The 25196-nt window shown below is 32.2% G+C and overlaps 1 protein-coding gene across 1 annotated transcript in view; it reads right to left on the bottom strand.

The window, feature by feature from the left end:
- Positions 1 to 4722: 4722 nt before the first annotated feature.
- LOC129989186 (ITG-like peptide) overlaps positions 4723 to 25196 on the bottom strand; it is a 59444-nt gene continuing 38970 nt past the window's right edge. The window contains exons 2-4 of the mRNA XM_056097565.1: positions 22018 to 22144; positions 11969 to 12130; positions 4723 to 5214 (exon numbers count right to left, since the gene is read on the bottom strand). Of these exons, the coding sequence (XP_055953540.1) occupies positions 5024 to 5214; positions 11969 to 12130; positions 22018 to 22144 (480 nt within the window). The 3' untranslated portion in view covers positions 4723 to 5023. The remainder of the gene's footprint in view (positions 5215 to 11968; positions 12131 to 22017; positions 22145 to 25196) is intronic.

Here is a 25196-nt window from a genome sequence, read left to right as displayed (position 1 = left end):
TATCTTATATTTATAAGAAAATCCCTTGAAATTATTTTTAAGAAGTTAACTTTACACGAATGAACGGGTCATCTGTCAAATTAGACAATTATCTTTGCCATCTCTGAATTGTAATAGAGAAGGGGTCATCTAATTAGTAGGTGTAAATCATAGGCGAGTCATGTGACTACACGTATTAAAATAATAAATTTATCTATATATAAAGCAGAAAATATAAACAGAGGACCGCGTTGGCTTGGTAATGGCTTTGGGATCGGAGGTCTCCAGGTTCGAGGTTCTATATCATCCAAGATACGTGGTATACACCAAATCCATCCTGCGGGACCAAACGTCTGCCCGCAAGTGCGTCACGGAATCTTGGAGAGGTGGGTATGCCAGCCTAGGCGCAGTCATCATCATCTCATTACGGTTCAAAGTAACAAGATACGTCCTAATGTTGCTTTAAAATGGCATATTAATATAAGTAACTAAACTGAAGAATAAGAAAAGTTACGATAGGGCGAAAAGCAGTGTTTAATTAGAAGATAGACTGACGACTCAGACAGTTTGATGGCATTTTGCACTTAGCTCTATTAAAAAGGTTGGTTTAATGATATACAAATGTGAGGTTATTAAAATAACACCATTCTAATGTCACGATTCTAGTTTGATATTCGAAAAAGCTTTTTCAAGGAATTAAATCAAATTATGCATAAGAAATTTAATTGAAATTAAACACAATCAATATATTCGTAAAAAGCCAGCTGAGAGTCAAAAGCGTCTAGTGCTTGATAAAATTTTACTTTTTATAAGTTAATTAAAAAGGTACATGAGTATATATTTATCTATATAAAACACTAACGTATGTGGTACAGAAAACGCTGTTACTACTTATTGTAAAATGGCCACAGTCAAATGTAAATAAATCATCGTACTAATTTCAGATACCTTTGGAAGTTTTTACACCTGCATTGAATTGGACGCTTCGTTTACTTATTAAGGGAGCTGCAAAATGCTATTAAAAATGTTTTGGATAAGGACCTCCGAAAAGTCCTTTCAGTCAAGAGATATTGTTATGAATTTGTAATATTGCACCCCAGCACAGTTGGCTTCATCATAGGAAAGATAGTTTTATAATCAGCTCTATTGGATGCTGATGGGATGTCTGATCAGTAACCCATGGGCTTGGCGACCATTTGGCAACTTCGCGACGAAATAGACGATACTAGAATCTTTAAGAATTTCGGCGTTAGAACCAATAGGAGCTGAGATATGCTTGATTGTTCTAGAACCTTCTTTGCCCTACTCCGGAAGATATAAAAGGCCCGCAGTCCAAACTGGAGACAGTCGTGAATTTGGTATAGAGTTGCATAGCGAATCAATGGCGAATTTGTTGGATCAGTCTAGCGAAGCGCAAGCGTTGAGTGGAGCTCAAACGATTGGTGAATTGAACTGTGTGCCGAATCTTGGAGTTTATTATAGAAGCAACATCAAGTTGCGTGTGGAGTAGCCAGTCGCAAAGTAGTGAGTCGGCAGATGGATACAGCTAAAGCGAAGAGAGGAGTAAAGAATAGCAGGAATTTTGAGAGACAGTGGAGAACAACTACGTAGATTCCCTCCTCCTGCTTTCTGTCTGGCCGTTTTGTATGCTGTGGTTGTAGTTTACTACTTGTGGTACTATTACTACTTGTGGACTGCTGTTTGTTCAAAATGTGCTGCTGTATGTTGCTTGCGTGCGTTTCGGCTGTCGTCTTTGTAAGTAAATGTCATCCTTTGTTATTGAGGCTGCTCATCGTTTTACACTATACATCCACTACAAAGCTAACCCGTCGTCGGATTTTAACGGATTTTTATTTGTCCGTAACATTTGGTGGCAATGGTGGGATGAACTTTTTGGAGGAATTTCCGAAACAATATATATATATATATATATATATACATAAACCAAGAGAAAGTAGGTTTCAAACAGGAAAATCGAGGTCAAAAGTAGGTTTAACTAACACCAGATAGTTAATCGCTTTAACTTGCTTATGGAAGTCGATGTTCAATCTTCCAAAACTATTATCTTACAAAAACAATGTTTGCATTATCTTAAAATCAAATTATCTTTTTAATCACAACAGTTTTATTTAAGTACAATACCTTTCTTCCTTTTCAATAAATTTTTAAAATTTAATTTTCGTTTCGGCTTTTATTTGATTATTCAAAAATTTGTAATAGACTGATTTAACTAAATTCATGCTTTATATATAGTCACAAAAACAAGGGGAATTTTTTATTAAATAAAAGCATTCCATATTAATAGTTTAACATCCGAAGAAATCAAACTGATCACAACAGGATTCATTTTTAGGTTTTTTCTTATTTAAGACTGAAAAAAAAGCAATACACACAATATAATGAAGACTTAAAAACATCTTAATTTTTTGTAATCTATGCTTTTTATAATTTGTAATTATTCAGCTGAAACTTAAAAAAAAAAACATTTCCTTACAATAATTATCTTTCTTTTTTGCAATGTAGTGATAGAAAGTCAAATGGTTAATTGGTTTTTATGCTCAAAAAGTGTCCATAAAATATAAGCCACGTTTAGAATAAGGTATTAAATTACAGGCACATGTATATCGTGTCATTTTATGCAACATTTAACCATGGAAAAGCGTTTAATTACGTATCACGTGTCCCTGATGCCTCATGACTCAATTCCAATCTAATGTTTATGCTTCTTAATTATACATTCTAAAGAGAAGTGTATAAATTAGCTTCAAGTGATAACAATAATTATATCACTTACATTGTTTTAATACATTTCTAACATTTTTATAACAGTGTTGTTTTAAGCAGAAGATGATATTATTGACACTAGAGAATCCAGATGCTGATTGAACTGATCCCTTTGCTTGCTGTTGTTTTCTATTGAAACTTTACAATCCATTTAAATACTCGTCGGTCTTTTTCACTCAAATTCTTTCATTCACCATTTTGCTTTGCAGATTTGTCTTGCCACGTTGTGGGAATGCTGTCTTGATTTTAGACACCGTACCTCTAGAAATGCCTAAAAGCTGGAATGCTTTTCTCGCACTTGTTCCAGCTAATTAAGTACTCCTTCAATTTGACCTCTTTAAAAGTTTATGGGTTATGACATCCTTTGCTTTTAACAAAGATCCAAGAAGCATACAGCCGGAATATATACTTTTTATATTTAAAAAAAACTGGTAGGTAGGATTATATTTTATGTGTATGTAATAATTTCTAATTAATGTACGTCCTAAAAATTATTTCCTAACCACTGGAATTCTGGCTTTTTAAATTTTGACTTATTATTTACTTAATTATTTTCAACAGAACCAAAACATTTTGTCGGTAATTTTTTGTTGAAACTTTATAAATTCCAAAATCTTTTTTCACTGTCTCTTTTTCTTGCTTCATCCCTGCTTAATCAGTTCGTTGCACTGCACTCGTCAAGACTTTGACAAAGAATCTTGATAACAGATCAAAATTGGACTATTTCTTTAAATCATGAAGAATAAAATTCCTTAAAGAACTCCTCGACTGCTTCTTCAAACTAATATTTCACACACACACAAACAAACAAGCAAACACACACACACAAACAAACAAGCAAACACACACACGCGCGCGCACGCACGCACGCACGCACGCACGCACGCACGCACACAAACACACACACTCATGTACGCGCGTGCATTCATAGGGCCATTCTCTTCGCCAAGCGCGTCGTCTTTTCTACGCCTGTTTTTACGATTTTCACCGAATAAACGCCACTGCAACCCTATATTTTATGGTAATTTTTCATTTTCTTATTACCTACTATCAACTCTTTGAATTTATCTTACGAATTTGACAACACCTTCTGCTTACATCGGTACCGATGTTTCCTGATATATATATATATATATATATATATATATATATATATATATATATATATATATATATATATATATATATATATATATATAATATTTTTTTGACAATCTTAAAACTTCCCCAGTTTTCATACTGCATGCTTATATCAAATTAAATAGCATGAAATTCCTTACATTTTTAAGCTTTTATTTTTCTTCAAGTTTTAATATTTTTGCAGATAAGGGTTATAAACTACTTTTTCGTTGTCAGTAATTTACGACCTCCTGGTTCATCAAATCAGCTTGTTACATATGTGAAAAATAACCTTTAAAATGTGTTTTCGCTTAAAAGAAAATTCATAGTTCAAACATCATTTTTTTTATTAATTTTTTACAGTTTCCAACAATTTTCGGACTCCCTGTATTTTTGCGATTTTCACCTACTAAACGTCGTTTGGGACCCCATGTTGTATGGTGAATCTTAATCCTCTTGATGCCTACTATCACCTCTCTGAATTTGTCGGTCAAATTCGGCAACACCCTGTATATATATATATATATAATTTCAAAGTTAATTAAATTTTACACATTTTTTTTCTTGCAGCTGGTAAATGGCTTTTCATGGCAAATAGTTCACCATTTGTAAATAGTTGATACATAAATGTTTAATCGGATAATTTTATTATGTAGACCCTATTGTTACATTTCATCAAAATTCATAAAAGGATCTTGCGATATGCAAACTTTTGTAAACTGAATGTGGCGCATAAGCGTAATAATTTGAAACGATTATTGATTTTGGAGTGGAAATGACAATGACCACGAAATCAAATAATAATAAACAAAAACAGAAAGCAAAATAATAAAACAAATATAAAGAAAGCAAATCTTTATTGACAAATTAGGTCCTTTCTTGATTTTATAAAACTGAATTTTTAATTAAGAAAATAAAATCTTTTAAGAATTATATACCTGAATAAATTAAATGCGTTACTTTTTAGTACTTTGTGAAGACAATCGCCATCTGACATTTGAAGTTTCCTGTCAAATGTCTTTTCCTTCAGATTTATGTTACCGCGGTTACGCTGTGTTTATCAATCTATTTCCAGTATTTTATTAGACATAACTATGGGAAATCGCGTGAATACTAAAACTCTTCTCTTGTTTTTGAATATTTATCCCAGCCTGGGTTGTAGCATTGGGTCGAAAAGTAGGAGATTTACAGCGGCGTCCTCTGATAGGTTTCCAATACAAACTTTTTCTTCTAAGTATGGCTGACAAGAATTAGATAAGAAAGACCACGAAGCTTCCTGGCAACAAAATCCTAAGTCATTTCTGCAGTCGGCGCTAGTCTCACATGCGTGTCCTATAAATAATACGTTAAAAAATAACAAAAAAAATGGTAAATAAAAATGTAAATAATAAAAACATAAATAAATACAAATTATATTAAATAAAGGGCAAATAAAACAAAAAAATATTTAAATAAAAGACAAATAAATAAATTGGATCTAATAAGATTGGATTCGATTAAATTCGAAACAAATTCCAACAATAAAAAATAAGATTAATAAGGAAAAAATAAATAAAATCAAATAATATTACTGAATATAGCCAGACTTGATGAGTTGGAATTGGGGAATATCATTCTATTTTGATAAGTTCAGAGCCATCCATGAGTCAAAATCTGGCAATCTGGTCACATTTCTTTTATTCGTAACACCAAATTCGTCACGAATTCTTCATAGAGAAGCAGGAAAAAAAATTGCTTCCAATTCCACACATTCGTAATTATTACAACCCTGTAATTTCTATGTAATCCGCTCTCCTTTCTTTCTTTTCTCAGAAAACACACTCCTCTGCCAACTAATCATGCTGAAATACATCGATTAACCCTTTCTAGGGCCGTGGGAAGTATTCTTCCCAGCAAATTTATCAATCTTTGTATTAAATTATGTAGGTTGGCATAAGTTCTGACAATTTTTTTTAGTAAGTCAGAAACTTAGATGCTTCAGTTCTTTATCTCAGACAAAATGGCGTGTCTTGATTTGTTACTTAATTATTAATTAACCAAATTAATTAATTAATCAAATAAAATTTATCTAATAAGCTAAATGAATCCCTTTTCTTATTCTAATTTCAAGCCTAAAAATATTTTAACATAATATGATTAGAAAAAAATGGCACTTTAAAGGGTAAATGTAATATATATCTCGTAAATAAAAATAAAAAAGAACTATACGATGTTACCCTTCGATTTTCTAGTGTATATATATACAATATCCCCATTTAATGTAGCATAATATATTAACATGTATTTTATATTTAATAGTGATGATGATGATGCCGTGTCCGCGTTACCACGGAAAGGGGGTGCAGTAGCTTCTGAGGGTAAAGACCCCTGAGCACCCGAGAACAGAAGTCTGACTTCTAGCTCATGAAACTCGCACACATTTGCTTGCACAGCCCCTTTTTACAGTGGGGCACATTCACACACCTCACAGATAGAACACAGATGAAGAACAACCATGCCCGAACTGGAATTCGAACCCAGGACGCCCAGATCACGAGGAAAACGCTTTACCCCTATGCCAGGACGCCGGCTATATTTAATAGTAATGTAGTGAACAAAATAAAGCATGTTATTTGAACTCCCGTTTGTAGACCGTGTTATTTTCATCACTTTTTAGTATTTATACTAAAAGTAAAATATGAATCAGAGAATTTCTGTTTGCTTAATTAAAATAAAAACCAATCTTCGAATAAAATAATATAATTCTCACGAAGTTGTTAATAAATTTGCTAGTTTATTTTGTGATGTTTATTAGAGCAAAAGTCATTTTAGCTGCACAGGCACCATAAAATGTTTCGAGAAAACTAAATATAATATGGTTCCCTAATTTATCATTTTCAGTAAAAAAGGCAGAAATTGTACATTTACACTTTAGGATATCTATGACCACCCAATATCCGATTTTTTTCCAATTTTGGAGTATTTTTTCTTAATTTGGGACAATGACATCGGAGTGTGGAGGTAATACTATTTATTCAAAATGACACAAAAGTACCTTAATTCCATATTATTATAATTAACCTATTTTTAATTAATAATCTATTTTCTTATATAAATGTAGACTTACATTGGTGGAAAAATTTCGCACTTGAAAAATTATGCTCGGGAAGATTAAATAAATCTGCACTACAACAATAAATACCTTTTCGTACTTTTCTTACAATAATTTTGCAAAAATGCATTCTGTAACTATTAGTAAAAGAACACATTTTTCCATTCTTTTACATCTAAAAATCCATCATCAAAATTGATTCATAAATTCATTCTTTCCACTCGCCCACACACTGTTCAAAACTCGCAATAATAAAGTGAAGCACTTTGGAGTTTCGAAGGCAATTTGTAGAAATAAATGCAATTTCCTCGAAGAAAAGTGATAAAAAGTAAACATTCTCTTCTTCGGACAACGGAAAATGTTTTTACTTAAATTATGTACGTGTTGGGGAAGAAAAATGGTTTAAATTGAATGTACTATGCTTTCATATGAAACCTCCTTTGTTTAAGGAATAAAATCAACGTATAACAAAAGAAATGGCGAAAAAGAATAGCCATAGCAATCATATCAAATTGCCTTTCCGATCAATCAGAAACTCTTTGATTAATGTTTACAGTCAAATAGAAGTGGAAGAAATGTTTAATATTTAATCAAAATTCTTCCACATTTTGAGGATTTATAATAATGCTCCTGAAAGACCATAGAAACATAATACTCCAATTCTTCAGCAAAACTTAATCGTGTCGAGTATTTTCAAAACTTAAGTGGCCAATAATTAGCATATCAAGAACAAGTATGAAACAGGAGACATCTTACAATATTTCATGCGAGCTGAAAAAACAGATATGATCGTGAGAATCTGATTTTTTTTTAAAATATTTAATGTACTATTTTTCATGGTCCTCCTTCCATTTTTACTTTTTATTTTATAAAATTTTGCAAAATCTGTTATTCTTTTTATTTACTATACAATGTGGTGTAATTATTTTGATTTCAGATTGTTTCAAAACTGACATATCTAAAACAAAACATGAAATAACTCTTCATTCCAATCCCACCCTTTTCATCCATCGTTACATCAAAATACATGCCGAAATGCACTGCCTAATTGCTTTGAACATCAAGTAATCTTTTTTCCTTGTCTGACTTTGACTAGATGTGGCAAAAATCATTTTTTCTGAGGAGTTCCTTTTGTTTTTATGGCCATTTTTACAGCTACACGACACATAAAATTATCAAACTTCATTTAACTACTTAACTGTTTTGAATTTTTTTACTATCTAATTACATGACGCCATCCATTTCTGGAAATCGCTGTCCTGCTGATTCAATTAAGAATCTATCGAAAAGTTGGTATGTTTGTGGATTATGCATAATCTTTTTGTCTAATTATAGCATCGTGCAATGATTTTATGTCAGCTTATAAGTTTGAAAAGCAATCATTCGATGTCTTTGTGACGATGATTAAGAGGATAAGTCTTTTGTCATAAAGGTTTTGTGACGGAACTAATTGGAACTTTTGAACTAATTGAGATGCTGCATAGAAAAAAAAAATTATGGAATTCTCTAAATCGCGAAGAGAGAAAAATATATGATTAGATTAACTATATTAACGTCATTTGTGCTTTCGGGTATACGAAGTACACAAAGCGAAAATATTGTAAACATCAAAAAGTTCAAATTTCAGATTTTGGCAAGTTATCTTGTTTCAGACTTCTTTGAGTTCAAAAAATATATTTTTGGAAATATGTCTGTCTCTCTGCGAACAGATAATTCAAAAACGTTTTGAACTAGATGGATAAAATTCGGCATATAGATTTTATACCAAATTTGAAGATTTATATCAAATAATGAAAAAAAAAATTATCAAAGAAAGCTGTCCGCTATATGATTACAAGTAAACACGATTGCTACAAAATAAAGAGAGTTATATGGATAACATTTGGTGCCCAGATTTAACATCTAAAGTGTGTGATATAAATCAAATTTGGAACCAAATGCGTCAAAAGGTAAACCGTCTATCTGTCTCACCTTTCACAAGCAAGTAAACGCGGTGACATAAAAACGTAATTAAGATATGAACTTCGGTAAGTGGTTTTGCGATTACAATAGTATTTTGAATCAAATTTTGGTTTTTAATCGGTAAGAAAAAGCTCTCAAAAAATTCATTTGTTGCTCGCGTATTGACCGCATTCCAGTGTTAAATAGACAAAGATCTTAAGGTAATAGGTAGGGATTGCAATACCGAACCAAAATTTCAATACCGGTATTCGGTATTTTTTAGATCTTAATACCGGGATACCGGTTTTAATACCGGTATTAGAAATTTTAGAAAAAGAAAGAAAACACAGGTGTTTCTTTGTTTTATTTGCCAGTTTTATTAGAAAGGGTAAATATCACAAAAAATAATATGGAACTTATAAATTATAACAGTATATAAAGAATCGCAAAAAAGTAAAGGAACAACTTATTTATTTAAATCACAAAAAAAGTGTAACTATCACTATTCAGTCTTATCACTATATATATCACTATACAGTCAATTACAAATTTTTGAAATGTGATCTTAAAAAATATGAGGCATTAATTGTACTGTCATTAAAGCTGAAAAGTAATTTTGTGTAAAAATTACCAGCTGTCGAAAACGCGCTTTCGGCATTTACGCTAGTTGGTGATACTGTTAGCAATACGCGATATACTTTTTCCATGCATTTACCTCTAAATTCCTCATCTTCAAATGAATCGATTTCTCGTCGGATGGTTTAGGATATAGCTGATTTCTGTATTGTATTTTGGCTCGTTGAATTTTTTTTATTTATCGCTAATTCTAATTTTTGTTCAAGAGACAATTCCTTTTCACTATCGACATTAGTGTCATCATAATCTTCGATAACTGAACCGAATTCTTCTGAATGTGGATAGGTTTGTGAGTAAAAAATTGTAAGAAAATTACTTATAAACTAAATCATATTTGAATTGATTATTTTCTTTTCTTCATTTTCATTTTTAAAATCCTTATAATTATGTAAATACCATAAGACATTTTCTATTTCGGTATGCCTTTCTTCTGTGCGATTTTTCAATGTAATATATAATTCTTCAGATAGTGATGTGTGCTGTTCTTTCATGATTGCAACATGAAATTTATTGTTGCATTAGCTGTTAATAAATTAAAATCTCTCCGACATAATGCCTCTATAGTCAGTTTTATTGGAAGTAGAGCTGATATAGTTCTGGATATTAAGTCGAATTCACTGTCTGAAAAATTAATTTGCAGGTTTAAGTCGATTATTGCTTTTTGGATTGGATTTCTAAATTTCAAAAACCGTTCCATCATTACGAGTAAACTGTTCCAACGTATTTTAGAATCTATTATTAACATATATTCTGTTTTATTTTCAGTTAGTATATATTTTTGTAATAGGGCATTTTTTGTAGGAGAAAGTTTAAATATCTTAACAATTTTTCGAACTTTATAAATGATAGGAAGCCATTCTTGATGGGTTAATATTTCATCCTCATTAGCAATATCAACTTCCACAATTACATTGTCATTATCTTCATTGTCAATATCACTCTCACTCTTACTCTCTTCAATGTCGGAATCCGAAGTTTCTATATCCACAATATTTTGATTCTTCTGTTCTTTTTTTTTTTTTTTTTTGGTATAATACATCTATTACTCCTAATTGAATTCCATGAGCATAGCACAATTGCTGATTTGCACCAATCAACTTTCCAAATTTTTTCATAACTGTTGCTCCATCAGTCGTTATGGATACAATATCTTCTTTCAGGGATAATCCATGTTTCGCTAATTTAGATTTAAGCAATTAATTAAGCCATTAATGAGCTAATTAATTTCGCCAGTTAGGGAGACAAAAACAAAAACGTATACTATTTTGCTATGTTGGCGATCCCTGAACATATAGTGGAGACAATTTAAAAAATTTCTAATAAATGCCGAAAAACCGGTATTTAAACTTTTGAATACCGGTATTACGAAATTGTAAAATGGCTCAAAATACCGGTATTCGGTATCCCGGTATACCGGTATTGCAATCCCTAGTAATATGCTGTTTCGTAACTATTTCAGCTAGTTTGAAATTACGAGAGAGTTATTTGTAAACAGATCTCATAATTTTGAACGAAAAAAGCGAATAATGTATGATTTATTTTTTATCATATTAACTTCCATTTTTGAAGCTACGAAAAAAGCTATTTGTAGATGGTCCTTATGATTTTGATCAGAACTAGACAACAAAGGCGACATTTGACATGTGATCCCCTCTCCAAGCTCAAACTACGCCATAAAGAAGGTGCCTCTCTGAAGGACTCTCTGAAGAAGAAGAAGGATATCCCTTATGGACTTACAGAGGCAGGTCTGAAATTTACCCGAATTCTATTTCAGAAGAGGCTTGACGCACAGTGAATTTCAAGGCTCTTTCCGTAAAAAAACGAACAACCATTCTCTTCTTAATTTTGTCTTCTGTAACACAAAATAAAATAACTGCTGGTTGCTCTCTCCGTTTTGGTTCATTCTGTAGCGATGAGGCCATTATTAATATTCAATGGAACAAAGATAAATGACACGACAATGATCAAGCATGGCTCAAAGGTCATAATACTTTAAATTTTACATTTCATAAATTTAATTTTAAAATAGCGCAATCTCTAAAACTCTATAAGCGGAAAAAACAGTTTAACAAACTGCGCATGCGTGAATAATTTTCCACGCCAGCAGAGGCCTTGCCTCGTTGGCTTGAGAAAAGAATCAGCAGCCTTCACCATCGCCGTAGGGAAAAAAAAGAGAAAATTCAAAATGGAGGCGCAAATTATATAGGGGCGTAAAATAGTTTTTAATTAATAAAAGAATTAAAAACTAAGTTGAAGGATACATCTGCATGTTTCAATACAACTTTATGCAAAATTTCAATAAAATCTCTTCAGTAGTTTTTTTTAGTCTATAAAGGACATATACAAATGAATATTACCTTTTTTTTAATGTATAAATAACATTATTAAATGGTGAAGAGGGAAATGAAAGTAACTTACTGTATCCACCCCTTTTCTCAATGGATCTTCCTTCCATCTGACAGATTTTCCCAGGGGCGTAATTCCCCGAATCTACACATTCCAGGCCAGTGCCACAGTCGGAGTCTTTTTCGCAAGGCTGGTAAAACTCCTTACCGTGGATGGGAAGACACATGCCAGACACTGAAACAAATATTTAATTATATTTAAAATATACGAAAATAAAATCAATTCAGAAAATTAGAACACGCGGAAAAAATATCCAATATATAAATCCTAGAAAATAATTCTTCTCTTGCAAATATCTCTTGAAAATAATAATTGAAATCCCAAAAATATCCTTGAAAATAATTTATTTTATCAAATAAAAAGAAAATACTCGTTCATATGATTAACTGATAAATGATAGCATAAAACTGTTTTATTAAAATCATTATATTCATTGTTCCTGCACCAGTTAGCCATTCAATAACCTCCTTCCCTCCATTTTATTTCTTTTATTTTTTTTATTTATTTATTTTTTTGTACAATTTTGAAAAAATTCTCTGATAATCATTTCTTTAACAAAAATACCCTACATTTTCTATTGGTTTAGGCTTAAACTTAAATGCTACTTTATATTTATTATAAACTAGCCGCCTTTGGCGACCAGCTGGTACGCCAGGAGTAATGCTTTCTAAAATTTTCAATAAAATACTTATATACCTTTCTCTCTTAATAACTTCTTCAATAATATATATATTTAAACTTCAAATTTCGACAGTCACGTAACTCCTTATAAAAGAAGCCTTGCGATAATTTGTTCATTGTACTGTATACTGTAATTTGTAATCAGCTGCCGTGGAATATGCGAAAAATATCACATTTTATATTTATCCCATAATATTACGCTTCCATTTAAACACGTGCTGAGAATTGCGCTTTCCTTGGTTTAATTTGAAATAAGAGTTAATTTAATCATTCAGTTTGAGTTTTTGTCAAGGTGACGACAACGCACTCATACACTCTTAACGTGCTCTTGCAGGTTAAATTTTTACTTTCATTTTGTGCGAAATAAATTGCTAGAAAATATGATAATAATATTTTTTTTAAAAAATTCATTAAAAATAGAAATTTAATTTATAGGTTAAAACATTGGCATCAATGAAAAAATAAATAATGTTTTGGATTTTAATATGATTTAAAAAACAGTTTTGTGCTGTAATATTTTCAGGAGTTAATATTTACAAATGAACCATTAGGCCTGAAATTAAATGGATATCCTGTATATATGAAACCATGTTTTACTAAAATAAACCCCCGGAGGGGCACCTCAAAATGAGGATGAGATGCTTCAGGCATGGTGGTTGGATGTCGAAACCCTGGAGAGTACACAAATAGGTGGGGGAATCTGACTCCTCCCATCGATGACCGGACGTACTTCCTTCGGGGAGGGTTGTATCGTGGCCGGTGATGACCCTTAGGACTCAACCACAGTTCCCGCCAGTGTTGCTGTTGCGGCGGTCTGGTCATTCAGTTTTATGGTTTAAATCCGTGTGCCTTCGTGGCGGGTCGGAGAGTCAGATGGCTGACTTTACTTAAATAAAGCTGATTTATTGAACTAGTAATATAGATATTGCAAACGATCATAGAAACATTTGCCTTGCATTTATTTTTTTTTAGAAAATATCACATTTCTTATTTATTTTGTTTTATACAGTCACGTGCTGAGAATTACGTTTTTCTAGATTTAATTTGCCATAGTAATTATTTTTTAATCAGAACTTTTGTAAATGTGTTGGCAATACGTTGATAAAAGCTAATTTTTTGACCATGCTCGTGCGGATTAAATTTTATTTTTATTTTTTGCGAAATAATTGCTAAAAAAATTGTGATTAAATTATTTTTTTAAATATTATTTAAAAATAGAAATTTAATTTGTTTGTTAAAATATTAGTATTATTGAAAAGATTTTTTTTTATCTTCAGTATGATGTAAAAATCAATTTTGTGCAGTAATATTTTCGGAAGTTATAGCGGTAAAACGCCACAATTTCGCTAAATTTTTAATTACTTAAAATTCTAATTAAAAAATTCAAAAAAATCATTCCGAGATGCACATTTCTGGTATCCAAGGTATGCGTATACCAAATTTGGTAGCTGTAGGTCTAACGGTCTGGCCTGTGCAGCGCCAACACACATACACACACACACATTGAGCTTTATTATAAGCATAGATTACTTCTAATATAAATTGCTTATCATGTATCAAACGACATTGTTTAAGGAAGCATATCGAATTTATAAAAAAAATCATAAAATTTTCAATTGCATCTTTTTTATTACGTAAAATATTCGTGACAAACAAATAAACTTGAGTTCATTTCTCTAAGTTTTAAAGTTCAAAACTGAAGATTTTTAAAATGACAATAGCAATTGAAATTGCACATGCATTTTAATTGTCTACAATTTTGCAGCTTATAGGATCTCATTAAAACATCCATTAACTAAATGAATGACTAGAGGCATTAAGAAAATTAAAAATCCATCCCTTTTTTTTCTTAAAAAAAACCATTAAAGACATTAACTCGTTACAATTTTAGGCGAGTAGAATAATTTTGTTGTTGCTTTTAATCACTTAGGGTGGGGAAAAAAGCCCAAAATAAATCCAGCCTCCTTGTTATTAAAATGCTCTATAAATCTAAGAAAGCCCTTCAAAATACTTTTCAAGGAAAAAATAGTTTTAAAAAATTATATGAATTGGTGAAATTGTTTTAATTCTTTTTCATTCATTTACACTGTTGAATTAAAATGCGTATAATTTAAATCTTTAAGAAAAAAAAAAAAAAGGAAAAAGACAGAAAAAAAAAAAACAGTAATCGCAATAATCTGTAAAATTTTGCCACAATTTCTAATTCCATAGAATTTTAAAGAAAGACACCTCCCTCGCTTAAATGAATCCACCGAAGTGGCGTAGCGCCAGAGTCAAGAGAAAGGTATCCAAAATAAATAAATTCAATAGCGGGTATCAGGAGAAGGGTACACAAAACATTATTCATGCAGACTTTATTCATTCAAAATAATTTATCATTCATTTCATTTTAAATTGGAAGATATTACGTGGGTAAGGTAAATATGAAATCCATGTACGAAATTAAAAATTATCTGAAATAAACCGATTAACTGATAAATAATTTCTGAAAATATTAAGAAATTGCAACGCAATTTGAAATATACAACTAAATAACTAAATAAAATTTCACAATTTTAACACTTTAGGAAGTGATTGAAAAACTGATTAAAAAATTTTATGTTTACTAACATGAAACAAGTCGAGTTAAATAAAAACGTATAATGAAAAAAGAGCCGTCGACACAATGGCTGTCATAAATGAACCTTAAGTGATGAAGAATGTAACGCAACCCATGGAAAGAATTATGCACCTTGAGTGTTAGTCCATTAGTTTTAACCAAATCCCTTTTGTTGTGCAGTTAATTGACCGAGACACAAAGTTCAGATATCGTGTTTTGATTCTTTGAACCTACTGAAGCTTTCTAAAAGGAAAGCAACATTTGTGACAAAGTACACTTATTTGTTCTCTCTTTATGAGGTCTTATGTTGCAATATCAAGAAATCATATAATCGATTGTCATGTAAAGATAAAATACTGTTTTGAGTATGGAGCTTGTGATGTCGAAAAAAATTGGTCATATAAATATTAAAATCATGAATATTATCAATTATAAAAATTGGTTTTAGACTGAAACGGTAGAAAACATAAAATAAAATTCAATTTCAAAACTTTTTTGTTTAGATTATAAATTAACTCCATGGCAGGAAGTTCAATCTATATTTTCAAAATATTTCGAATGATCAATTCATCAATATTTGCGTGACAAATTAGAGTTTAAAGATCAACAAATTATAGTTGATCTCTCGGTAATCAAAATTTATACTACAAAATAACAATGTTCTAACATGATAACTTAAATTTGGGATAGCATATTTCTTTCTTTCTTTCCTCCCTCCCCCCATTTTTATATATTATTTTAGAAGAAGCAGCAAACTCATGTTATTTTGGGGGGGAGGGGATGTATGAAGTATACGTTTTTATTTAAATAAAATTTGTGTTAAATTAAATAGTTCTGGGAATTTAGAGATTAACCCATTGTAATTTAATAATAGTTGTTTTTAAAATTACTTATGCGTCTGAGATATTTGGAGCCAAAAAATGTCACAAAATTACAGAAATTCCGTTCAATGGTTGAAATCTGTTCAGTCGTTGGAAAATGGCTTCCAAAACAGTTAAATTTCACAAAGTTCAGATATAAAACAGCAGCAAGTATATTTTTGGATGATCCTCGACATTTTGAAACGAGGTCCGATAACAAAATTTCGACTCTGCCAGAGAGATAATACTAAAGGGCCATGATATTAATCCCACCTGGTATAGCATATATCACTAAGTTCATGACTCAAGGATACATGAAAATAGGTGGTATTATTGCTAGCCAGAGTGATTCGAGATATCTAAGTCTGATTTATCTCAACCCATTGGGATGTACCTCATAAATGAGGATGATAAGTCTTCAGTATGGTGGTTGGTTCTCTCCACCAACCAGATACAGAAGTGTTGTGGGATCATCTACCCCCCACCGATGGCGGGACGTTCCTCCCACAGGAGGGGTTGTACAGTGTCCGGTGAGGGCCCTTAGGAGACAACCATAGTTCCCGAAGTGATCTGGTCATTCAGATTTACCCAAGTGTGTGCCTCAGGGCGAGTCGGGGAGAAGTCAACTTGTGATTTAATCACCTTATGGGGGCATGTTGCTTTAGTAATTATTTTAATTTAGTTAAGAGTTATATTAACGCCCGTTTTAAAGAAACACTAGGGCTATTTTGGGATGGACCTCGTCATTTTGCATCGCGGTCAGATGACGACACCTAAGCTGGCACTCTTCTCCAAACTTCCACACCACAATAGAAGGAGGAGGTTTGGCACCGACTGATTTAGCGTGTATCATATCAGCTTACACGACGTGGAATCGGGTCTCAAGTCTGAAACCCTCCGGTTATGAAGCCGAGACCTGACCATCAGGCCACCGCGGCTCCTGTTGCTTTCGTAGAGGGATTTCTAAGAGACCACGTAATTTACTGATAATTAAAAATACTTTTCAAGACATTTCTACTTAGTTTATGTTATTTTATAATATTTTATAGAACTGTTTCAATTCCGATATAATTGGAACAAATTTTGTTAGTAAGTCAACTAAAACAATTTGGCTAACGAAATTTTATTGGCTAACGAAATTTTATTCAAGTGGTCCTCGAATTTATCACTGATAATCTAATTTACGAACAAAAAAAAATTAATAAAATTCAGAATACACTTCCTTTTCACACTAATGTTTATTTTGCTTGATGGTATACTTTACTAGGAAAGTGCATTTTTAGCGCACCGTCAATGAAGTTTAGCGCCAGTCGCCTTTTCACTTACCTGCTAATAACCTCTCCTAAGACTCTAAAAGAGCAAACTTTTAAGAGCTGCATTCCCTGCTATTCTTCAAACTAATAAGTTATCCAAAATGGCAGTTTCAGAGTCGACTTGGATCTACTCGATAATAAACTCTTGGAATGGCGAAAAAGTATGCTTTTTCTTCCCATCACGTCTACATAATCACTTTTACTTCAAGAGAAACTTTTACTTCTTCGGTGCAAAAAGTACTAAAATAAGGAAGCACAAGTGTTCTTAAACTTCCTTTTTTTCTGTTGTTGTGCTAGCTTTAACAAGATCTGCCTCTGCGCGGTTTGCTTCCAGAACAACAGTTCTTTGTATGTGCTTTGTGTTTTTGCTTCGCAAAACAGTTGGGTGTGTTGTTTTTTCCTTTCCCTTCACGTATTTGCTCGCGTTTAACTATTCATCTCCAGAGAAGTGGCCTTCCTTTGGGAATGGCAGTCAGGGGAAATATAAGTAAAAGTTACAGTTATAAAAGTTTTACTGAAATAAAGCATAAGATGATTATAAATATATGTGCAAATTATACTTAAATTGCAGGAAATGTTTAATTAAGAAATAATTTGTTACAATATAATTTTATAATTGCATATAATTTATATTTAATATATTTATTCCATACTATATATAATTTTAAAATTATTTTTAATTTTTTTGAGAAATTAAAAAATTTAAATTGTGGCAAATGGCTACATTATGAATGAAACAATGTCGCAGTGACGCAAATGATATTACAACAGTTCTGCAATAAAAATAAAAGCTCTTCTTTACCAATATATCTTTTTTGCAATTCAAAACAAAAGATATATTGATAGTATTTTTAATGGTAGAGTTATTAATGCAACAGCCATTTCTGTACTTTTCCAGGTTTCCAAATTAAATCAAATTCTAGCACCGTTATTGCCACATGTAGGTCTTGTCTACAAGTATTTATCAAAAAACATCTAATGAAGGATTTCCAAACCCTCATAGTTGCCCTTTGGAACAGTCATGTGAGCTTATCAATTGAAATAAAAACTTGTAGCCAAATGGCTATACGATCCACTGTAGGGTTAATATACAAATTTTTAATTTGCAGTAAATTGATTCAACAGATTTCATGTTTCCCAGTCACATAAAATATCAAGATAATTTTTTTAATTGCATTCTATATTAATCATCTAATAGACTAAAATTCAATACTCTGCGCGAACAAGCTGCATATTTTCCAACAATTTATTTCACATAGAATAAAAATAAAATTTAATCTGTAGCAGCATGTTACCTGCGCACGGGAAAAATTAGCTTTTATCAACGTGCTGACAAAAACTCAAATTAAAAGAATTAAATTAACTTTTACTGCATATTGAATTTAGAAAAACATAATTTTCAGCATATGCCTACATGAATTAAAATAAATACGAAATGTGGTATTTTCTAAAATAATAAGTGCAAGCAAAAGTTTTCTATTACCTTTTATATTATCTGCATTATGAATTTAGTTTTATTTAAGGCGAACGTGGTTTAATATACAGGGTGTTTATAAAGTCCCGGACCCATTTTGATGTTTAATAACTCATAAAATAATAAAGATATAAACACACTTATGGCATTTATTGATGGAATAACTCATATATTTTCCTTTTCAGGTTTGAATATTTTTACTTTTGTAAATATCGTCTGCGCGTGTGGTTAATTTCAGATAATTTCATTTTCCAGTCTAAATATCTGTACTTTTCTAAATATTGTCTACTTATTAATTGCATTTTTCTCTCTTTTGTTTTTGGCAACTATTGCAATGTTATGTTTACTTTTGATGTGTTTGTTCTATGTAGTACTTTTGTATGTGATGTTATATTCTAGTGGATATTAAGGAGAATGCATACACCACAATAGAAAGCCCAGATTTTATGGTGGTTCATAGAAATGAAATCGATAGTGCAAGCACAGAGAAATTTCCGAAGAATTTACCAAAAAGATCCTCCGTCCAAAAACAGCACCTTGCGGTGGAAAAAGAATTTTCTAGAAATTGGAAGTATCGAAGATAAGAAACGTTCCAGACGTCCTTGCACAAGTGATTTTGATGTTGAGCGTGTCAGAGAGACATTTTTACACAATCCTAGAATATCTGTGAGATCAGCGGCAACAGAATTGGATATGCCAATTTCGACAGTGTACAAGGTTATTAAGAAAAAATTAAGACTACAGGCATACAAAGTTCAAATTGTTCAAGTTTTGGAACCGAACGATAGGCCTAGGAGGATGGCCTTTGCAACAGATATGCTAAGGAGGATAGAAGATGCTGCTGATTTTCTGAAGAGCATAATGTTCTCCGATTAAGCATCCTTTCATGTTTCTGGCATTGTTAATCGCCATAAAGTGCGCAAATGGCTCTGTGGATGCCGACATGCTTGTCGCTACCTGGCGTGAAATTGACTATCGACTTGATATTCTCCGTGCGACGAAGGGGGCACACGTGGAAGTTCATTGACAAGGGTCATGAAACTTTTTGAGTCTATTTAACCATTTATGTTATTAATTTAAATCTATCTTTATTATTTTATGAGTTATTAAACATCAAAATGGGTCCGGGACTTTATAAACACCCTGTATATTGTTACAAACTTGTAATTTGCTTCCCATCACGGCTAGTATCACCGTAAGAAAGACCCTTTGTAAGATCTGTCCTGTGCGTCAATGACCTGTGAGCTTGGCGACCATTTGGCGACTTGGCGACGAATTTGGCGAGTTTGGCGACTAAATGGATACTACTGGAAAGTTTGAGAACTTTCACGATCCATCCACTAAGACCCGAGATACAGCCAGGTACGCCCTGATTGGTCTGAAGATTCCAGCCCTGCCTCCCGGAACTATAAAAGACAGGCAATCTGAATCTGAAGAGGAAGTCGTGTGTATCGGAAGAAGTTGTGTGGATCGTCAAAAGTTGTGTGTGTGTGAGAGGAGTCGGAGTCGCCGACACGTAGAGAAACTGAAGGATTAGCAAGCAAGCAAGTTGCTGAACTAATGATTAATTAATTGTGCTGCGTCATTACGATTAATTGACGGTATTTGTAGTAGAAGAAAATTTTTGTAACAATATATATACAGAATAATTAAGGCACAAAAGCTAATTTATAAAATTTTAGTGATAAGCTTATGCGTCTAATAAAAAAAAGGTCTAAATGAAGTAAATAATTATACTTCATGCAAATTGAATCAATAAATGTTCTCATGAATTACGAATTTTAAATTTTTATATAGGTCTTCTGTCCTGTGCATCGTATTTAATAAATTATTCTTGAAACACTCATATTTTAAATAAAAAAGTTATCCTGTTTTCAGTATAAAATTTTTTTTTATTTCTCTATTCTATCAATATGTGCAAATTTAGATATCTCTATCGACCGTCTTAAAGAAGATATACTAACCAGCACCTGGAGTTTCCCCAAGACTGATTGGCCAAAAATAATGAAATTTCTTGATTCTCATAGAATAAAGATTTCGAAGCATTATTACATAGTCAGAATTGATTAAGGAGATTGAAATATCAGATTGCCAAGTTTATTTTACTGAATATGATCGAAGGTCTGAATAGGATCGAAGGTGTATAGTAGTTTTACTGTATAAAGCTTTACTTTATTATTTTACTGCTAAATTTACTTTACTTTACTTCTTTACTGTTAAATTGGGGACCGCAGTGGCCTGGTGGTAAGGTCTCGGCTTCGGAACCGGAGGGTTTCAGGTTCGAGTCCCAATTCCACCGAAGAACCGTCGTGTAAGGGGGTCTGTTGTACGTTAAACCCGTCATGACCATGCGTCCTCCCGCTAGTGTGGTGCGGAGAGGGGGATACCAGCTCAGGTGTCGTTCTCGTCATCTGACCGTAGTTCAAAATTACGAGGTCCGTCCCAAAATAGCCCTAGTGTTGCTTCAAAGGGAACGTTAATATAACCAAACCAACTTACTATTAAATTTTTAAGTTTAATAATTTGCTTGGAAAAATTCCACTTGCTATAGTCCCCCCCCCCTGGTTGCAGAGAGCAATTCATTGCTAAAAGATATATAGATTTAGCACTTTTTATATAATGCTAAATGAGAATACAGAAGAGGACTTCACTCTCATAACTTTCTTCCTTTTCATAACATTAGTCATTTCCAGAAATTTCTTCCAATTTATGTTCCTCAATCCTCCCATTCGAGGGCACCACAAAAATGAGAAGGAGAAGCTTCTGGTATGATAGTTGGTTCTCTCCGCCCTGATGGGAACAGAAAGAGCCGGGGTTGGTTACCTCCCTCCGATGACGGGACGTACTTCCCAAGGGAAGGGTTGTACCATTACCGGTGACGACCCATAGGACTCAACCACAGTTCCCGCCAGTATTGGTGTCGTGGTAGTCCGATCATTCAGTCTTATCAGTTAGTGATTATGTTCCTCAGCCATGTTATACTTTAACCCATTAAGCAACTGGTGAGCCGTAAAACTGCATAATAAACCTGAACATATTTCAAAGCGATTTCGCAGTAATTAGGTATCATTCAACGATGTTTGATGCGTTAAGTAAGTTTCATAAAAATAAAATAAAATTTATATGGTACTCACATCCTTCAATGTCCACACAGGCTGCGCCTCTACAGCATTCTTCGGAATGGAAACATTTCTTTCCGTAGCAGCGGCTTTCTTCCCGATCCAGAAGGGCTTCCAGCATCTGACCACTTTTCTTCTCACCCTGCCCCAAAAAGAAAGTAGAATGTGTTTGTTTGTATTTTTTGCTATTAGTACTGGCATTAGCTTATAGATGGCAGCACAAATCTAATTCATCTATGGTTAAATACACAAAAGTTTATATGGAGTAGTGTATGGTGTACCTGGAAAGGCAGCATAGTTCATTATCCTGCGGTTTATTATCAAAATTATGTAAAATTAAAAATTAAAAGTTTTAGCGCATCTGTTATTTTCTAGCACATCTTGTATTTCAATTGTAGTGCAATTTAGGCCTGTAAAATCAAAATTATTTCATTATAACGTGAAACAACATATCTAAATCTTAGTATCCCTCGAAATCAAAGCATTTTACACAGCTCGAAGTGACTTTTTTTCTTCGCCCTTTTCCTCAATGAACGGTAACGCCTATGAAAATAATTTTGGTTCTAAAAAACAGTCTCAAAGGAAAAGAAAAAAACAGTAATTGATGATGAAGCCTCTCTCACATTAATGCAAAATTTCAACCGCAGACTACGAAATCACAATAGACCAAGTCTTCGAAAATTTAAAAAAAAAAAAACCCATGAAACAATATAATTCAATATAGAAATTCAAGACGTCCATTTCAATGCGAAAGATCAATCTATCTTCTAGGAGCAGAAAGAGGTTTTATTGCTTGAGACCTCAGATAAATCAGGCAAGCATTCCCAATCGGGTGTGCTAGACAGCTGCCTAGGGCCACTAGGCTAAGTGGAGGGGAAAGTCTGGTAGATTAAAAATATTATTATCCTAGTTGCGAAATAAAAAAGTTAGTACAAATGTTAATTTTATATATTATAAAATAATAGGATAACATTAGCATTTTGTCAGGTATTATTAGTCAGATTCCTATATATTTAATCTTTTTCTCTTAATTATTGCAGCATTTATAAACATTGAATGTCTATTTAGATAATTTTGTGGGGAAAAATGAGGATGTAAAATAAATGAATAAAAATAATTATATTTTCATAGAATTATTAAAATTAATAATAATAAAATAACTCATGAAAAGGATGATAAAAGTGCGCTGAAATGAAATTGACCACTGTACGAAAAGAGGTGTCTTATAACGTGTGCTACCTAGAATCTTAAGTCGCCCCTGCTTGAGATCCTAAATACTTTGATTTATTTCGATAAACATAAAAGTCTGAGTTATGAAATCAAAAGAGAGAGAGATTTGTTAGTTTTGTTGCTTCACTATAAAACTCAACGCGTGTTGTCAGGGCTCCAAGAGCCTGATTAAGAGATTTAGTTTCCATTGGGGTAGTTAAATTACCAACTAATAGTCACGAATTAACTCTTATTGACAACTACTTATTTTCTTTACTCCAGTGATCCGTTGACGATCAGCACTTCGACGACAATGATTACATAAAAAAACAAAAACAAATACGGTAATAATACTGCACTATTTTTATTGCCATGGTCCTTCTTTGAGGAAAGAATCATAAAAGAGATTTTAAGTTATAAATAAAATCTCCAAATTGGTAGAAATTACTTTGAAAATTCATTCAATGTATGCTTTATATTCTCTTATGTAAAAATAAAATAGTTTTGTCGAAAATTAAGCAAACTTTTTAATACCAAAACAGCACTTGCTTTCTGTACTATAGGTATCTTATAATTAATTGCAAAATTTTGAAAAAATATAATAAAGAAGTGCTCTTATCTTTATCAGTCCATTGCAAAGGCACCAAAAATTTTTCCTTCTCTATTCAAAAATGAGAAAATCTTTTGATATCTTGATAAAATCCGTTAACTGTTTATCTTTTTAGAATTGCTTTTGCTTACTTTAAAAATAGGTATACAGATTTATATGTTTTTTATTCTCAATTTAGAAAATTATATATTATGCTTAATGCTTCGCTATTTAATACAAGTCATGAAATCTCACGGAATCTTACTGAAATGAGTAAAATTTTATATATATGGATATTTTTTTTGCACCACAAAGTACAGCACAAGGCTTACAGAAGTAAGTAAAAACAACTACATACATAGAGAAAAAAACAGATACAGAATTTACAGAATGAGGAAAAAGCCATTTTGTGGTCGACCGAAACATGAAGCGGAGGTGGGAACTTAATATTATAGGCATCGAGATCCACAATAAGTCCCTTCTCCCTTCAGTAAGTTTGGAGCAGTCAAAAAGCAAGTGATCGACATTTTGAACTCCACCCACGCTGCAAGAGCACAGATCAGTGTCCGATAACCCATATTTCTTGAGATAGTATTTGAAATGACCGTGGACAGTAAGAAATTTTGTTAAGTGAAAATCAATGAAGAAATGCTTGTTATTTAACCTTTGAGGAATTGTGGGGGAAAATAATTTAGTTAAAGGGGCAGTTGATGAATTCTGGTACAGCTCATTCCATAAGAGAATGGTCTTTTTGTGATTCTCATTGCGAATGTGAGATTTGGGGATGCTCATAGGATCAATGATCTTCAGCTTTGTAGCTTCCTTTGCAAGCCAATCGGCTCTTTCATTCCCTAAAATGAGGACATACTGGCATGCGAAAAACAGACACTAATTCCTCTTGCTTTAAGCTCGTAAAGAGTGATGTGAAAATTCACTACAATTATGTTGCAAGAAGAAATATTACTAAGCAAAAACAAGGATGAAAGAGAATTAGTACAAATAAGAAACCTGGATGACAGAGTACAGTGGTTCACGATTTCATTATTTGCGTGATTACTTGTACAATTTCTAGGTTATTTTTCATTTCTCTGCAGTTTTCGTTTTTGTATTAGTTACTTAAATAAACGTGTTTTGGAAAAGTAAGGAACGTGATGTATTTTTTTTCCCTCAGATGAAAAAAAAATCAATTAACAAATAACACGCAAATTTTTAATTACTCATAAACAAAATAGATAAAGTAATCTTTCTCAGTCTGAAAGATTTTTTTTACCATCATATCTATTTATGAAAGCTGGGACTATATGGGATATATATATATATATATACAAAAAGTGTTCTATTGAGGTAATATACGAGAAATTCGGTAATATGAATGCTTTTTCTGATTTAGTAGCAA

The sequence above is a fragment of the Argiope bruennichi genome, chromosome 2 (assembly GCF_947563725.1).
Source record: "Argiope bruennichi chromosome 2, qqArgBrue1.1, whole genome shotgun sequence".
NCBI lineage: Eukaryota > Metazoa > Arthropoda > Arachnida > Araneae > Araneidae > Argiope > Argiope bruennichi.
This window is presented reverse-complemented; position numbering and strand designations above follow the sequence as displayed.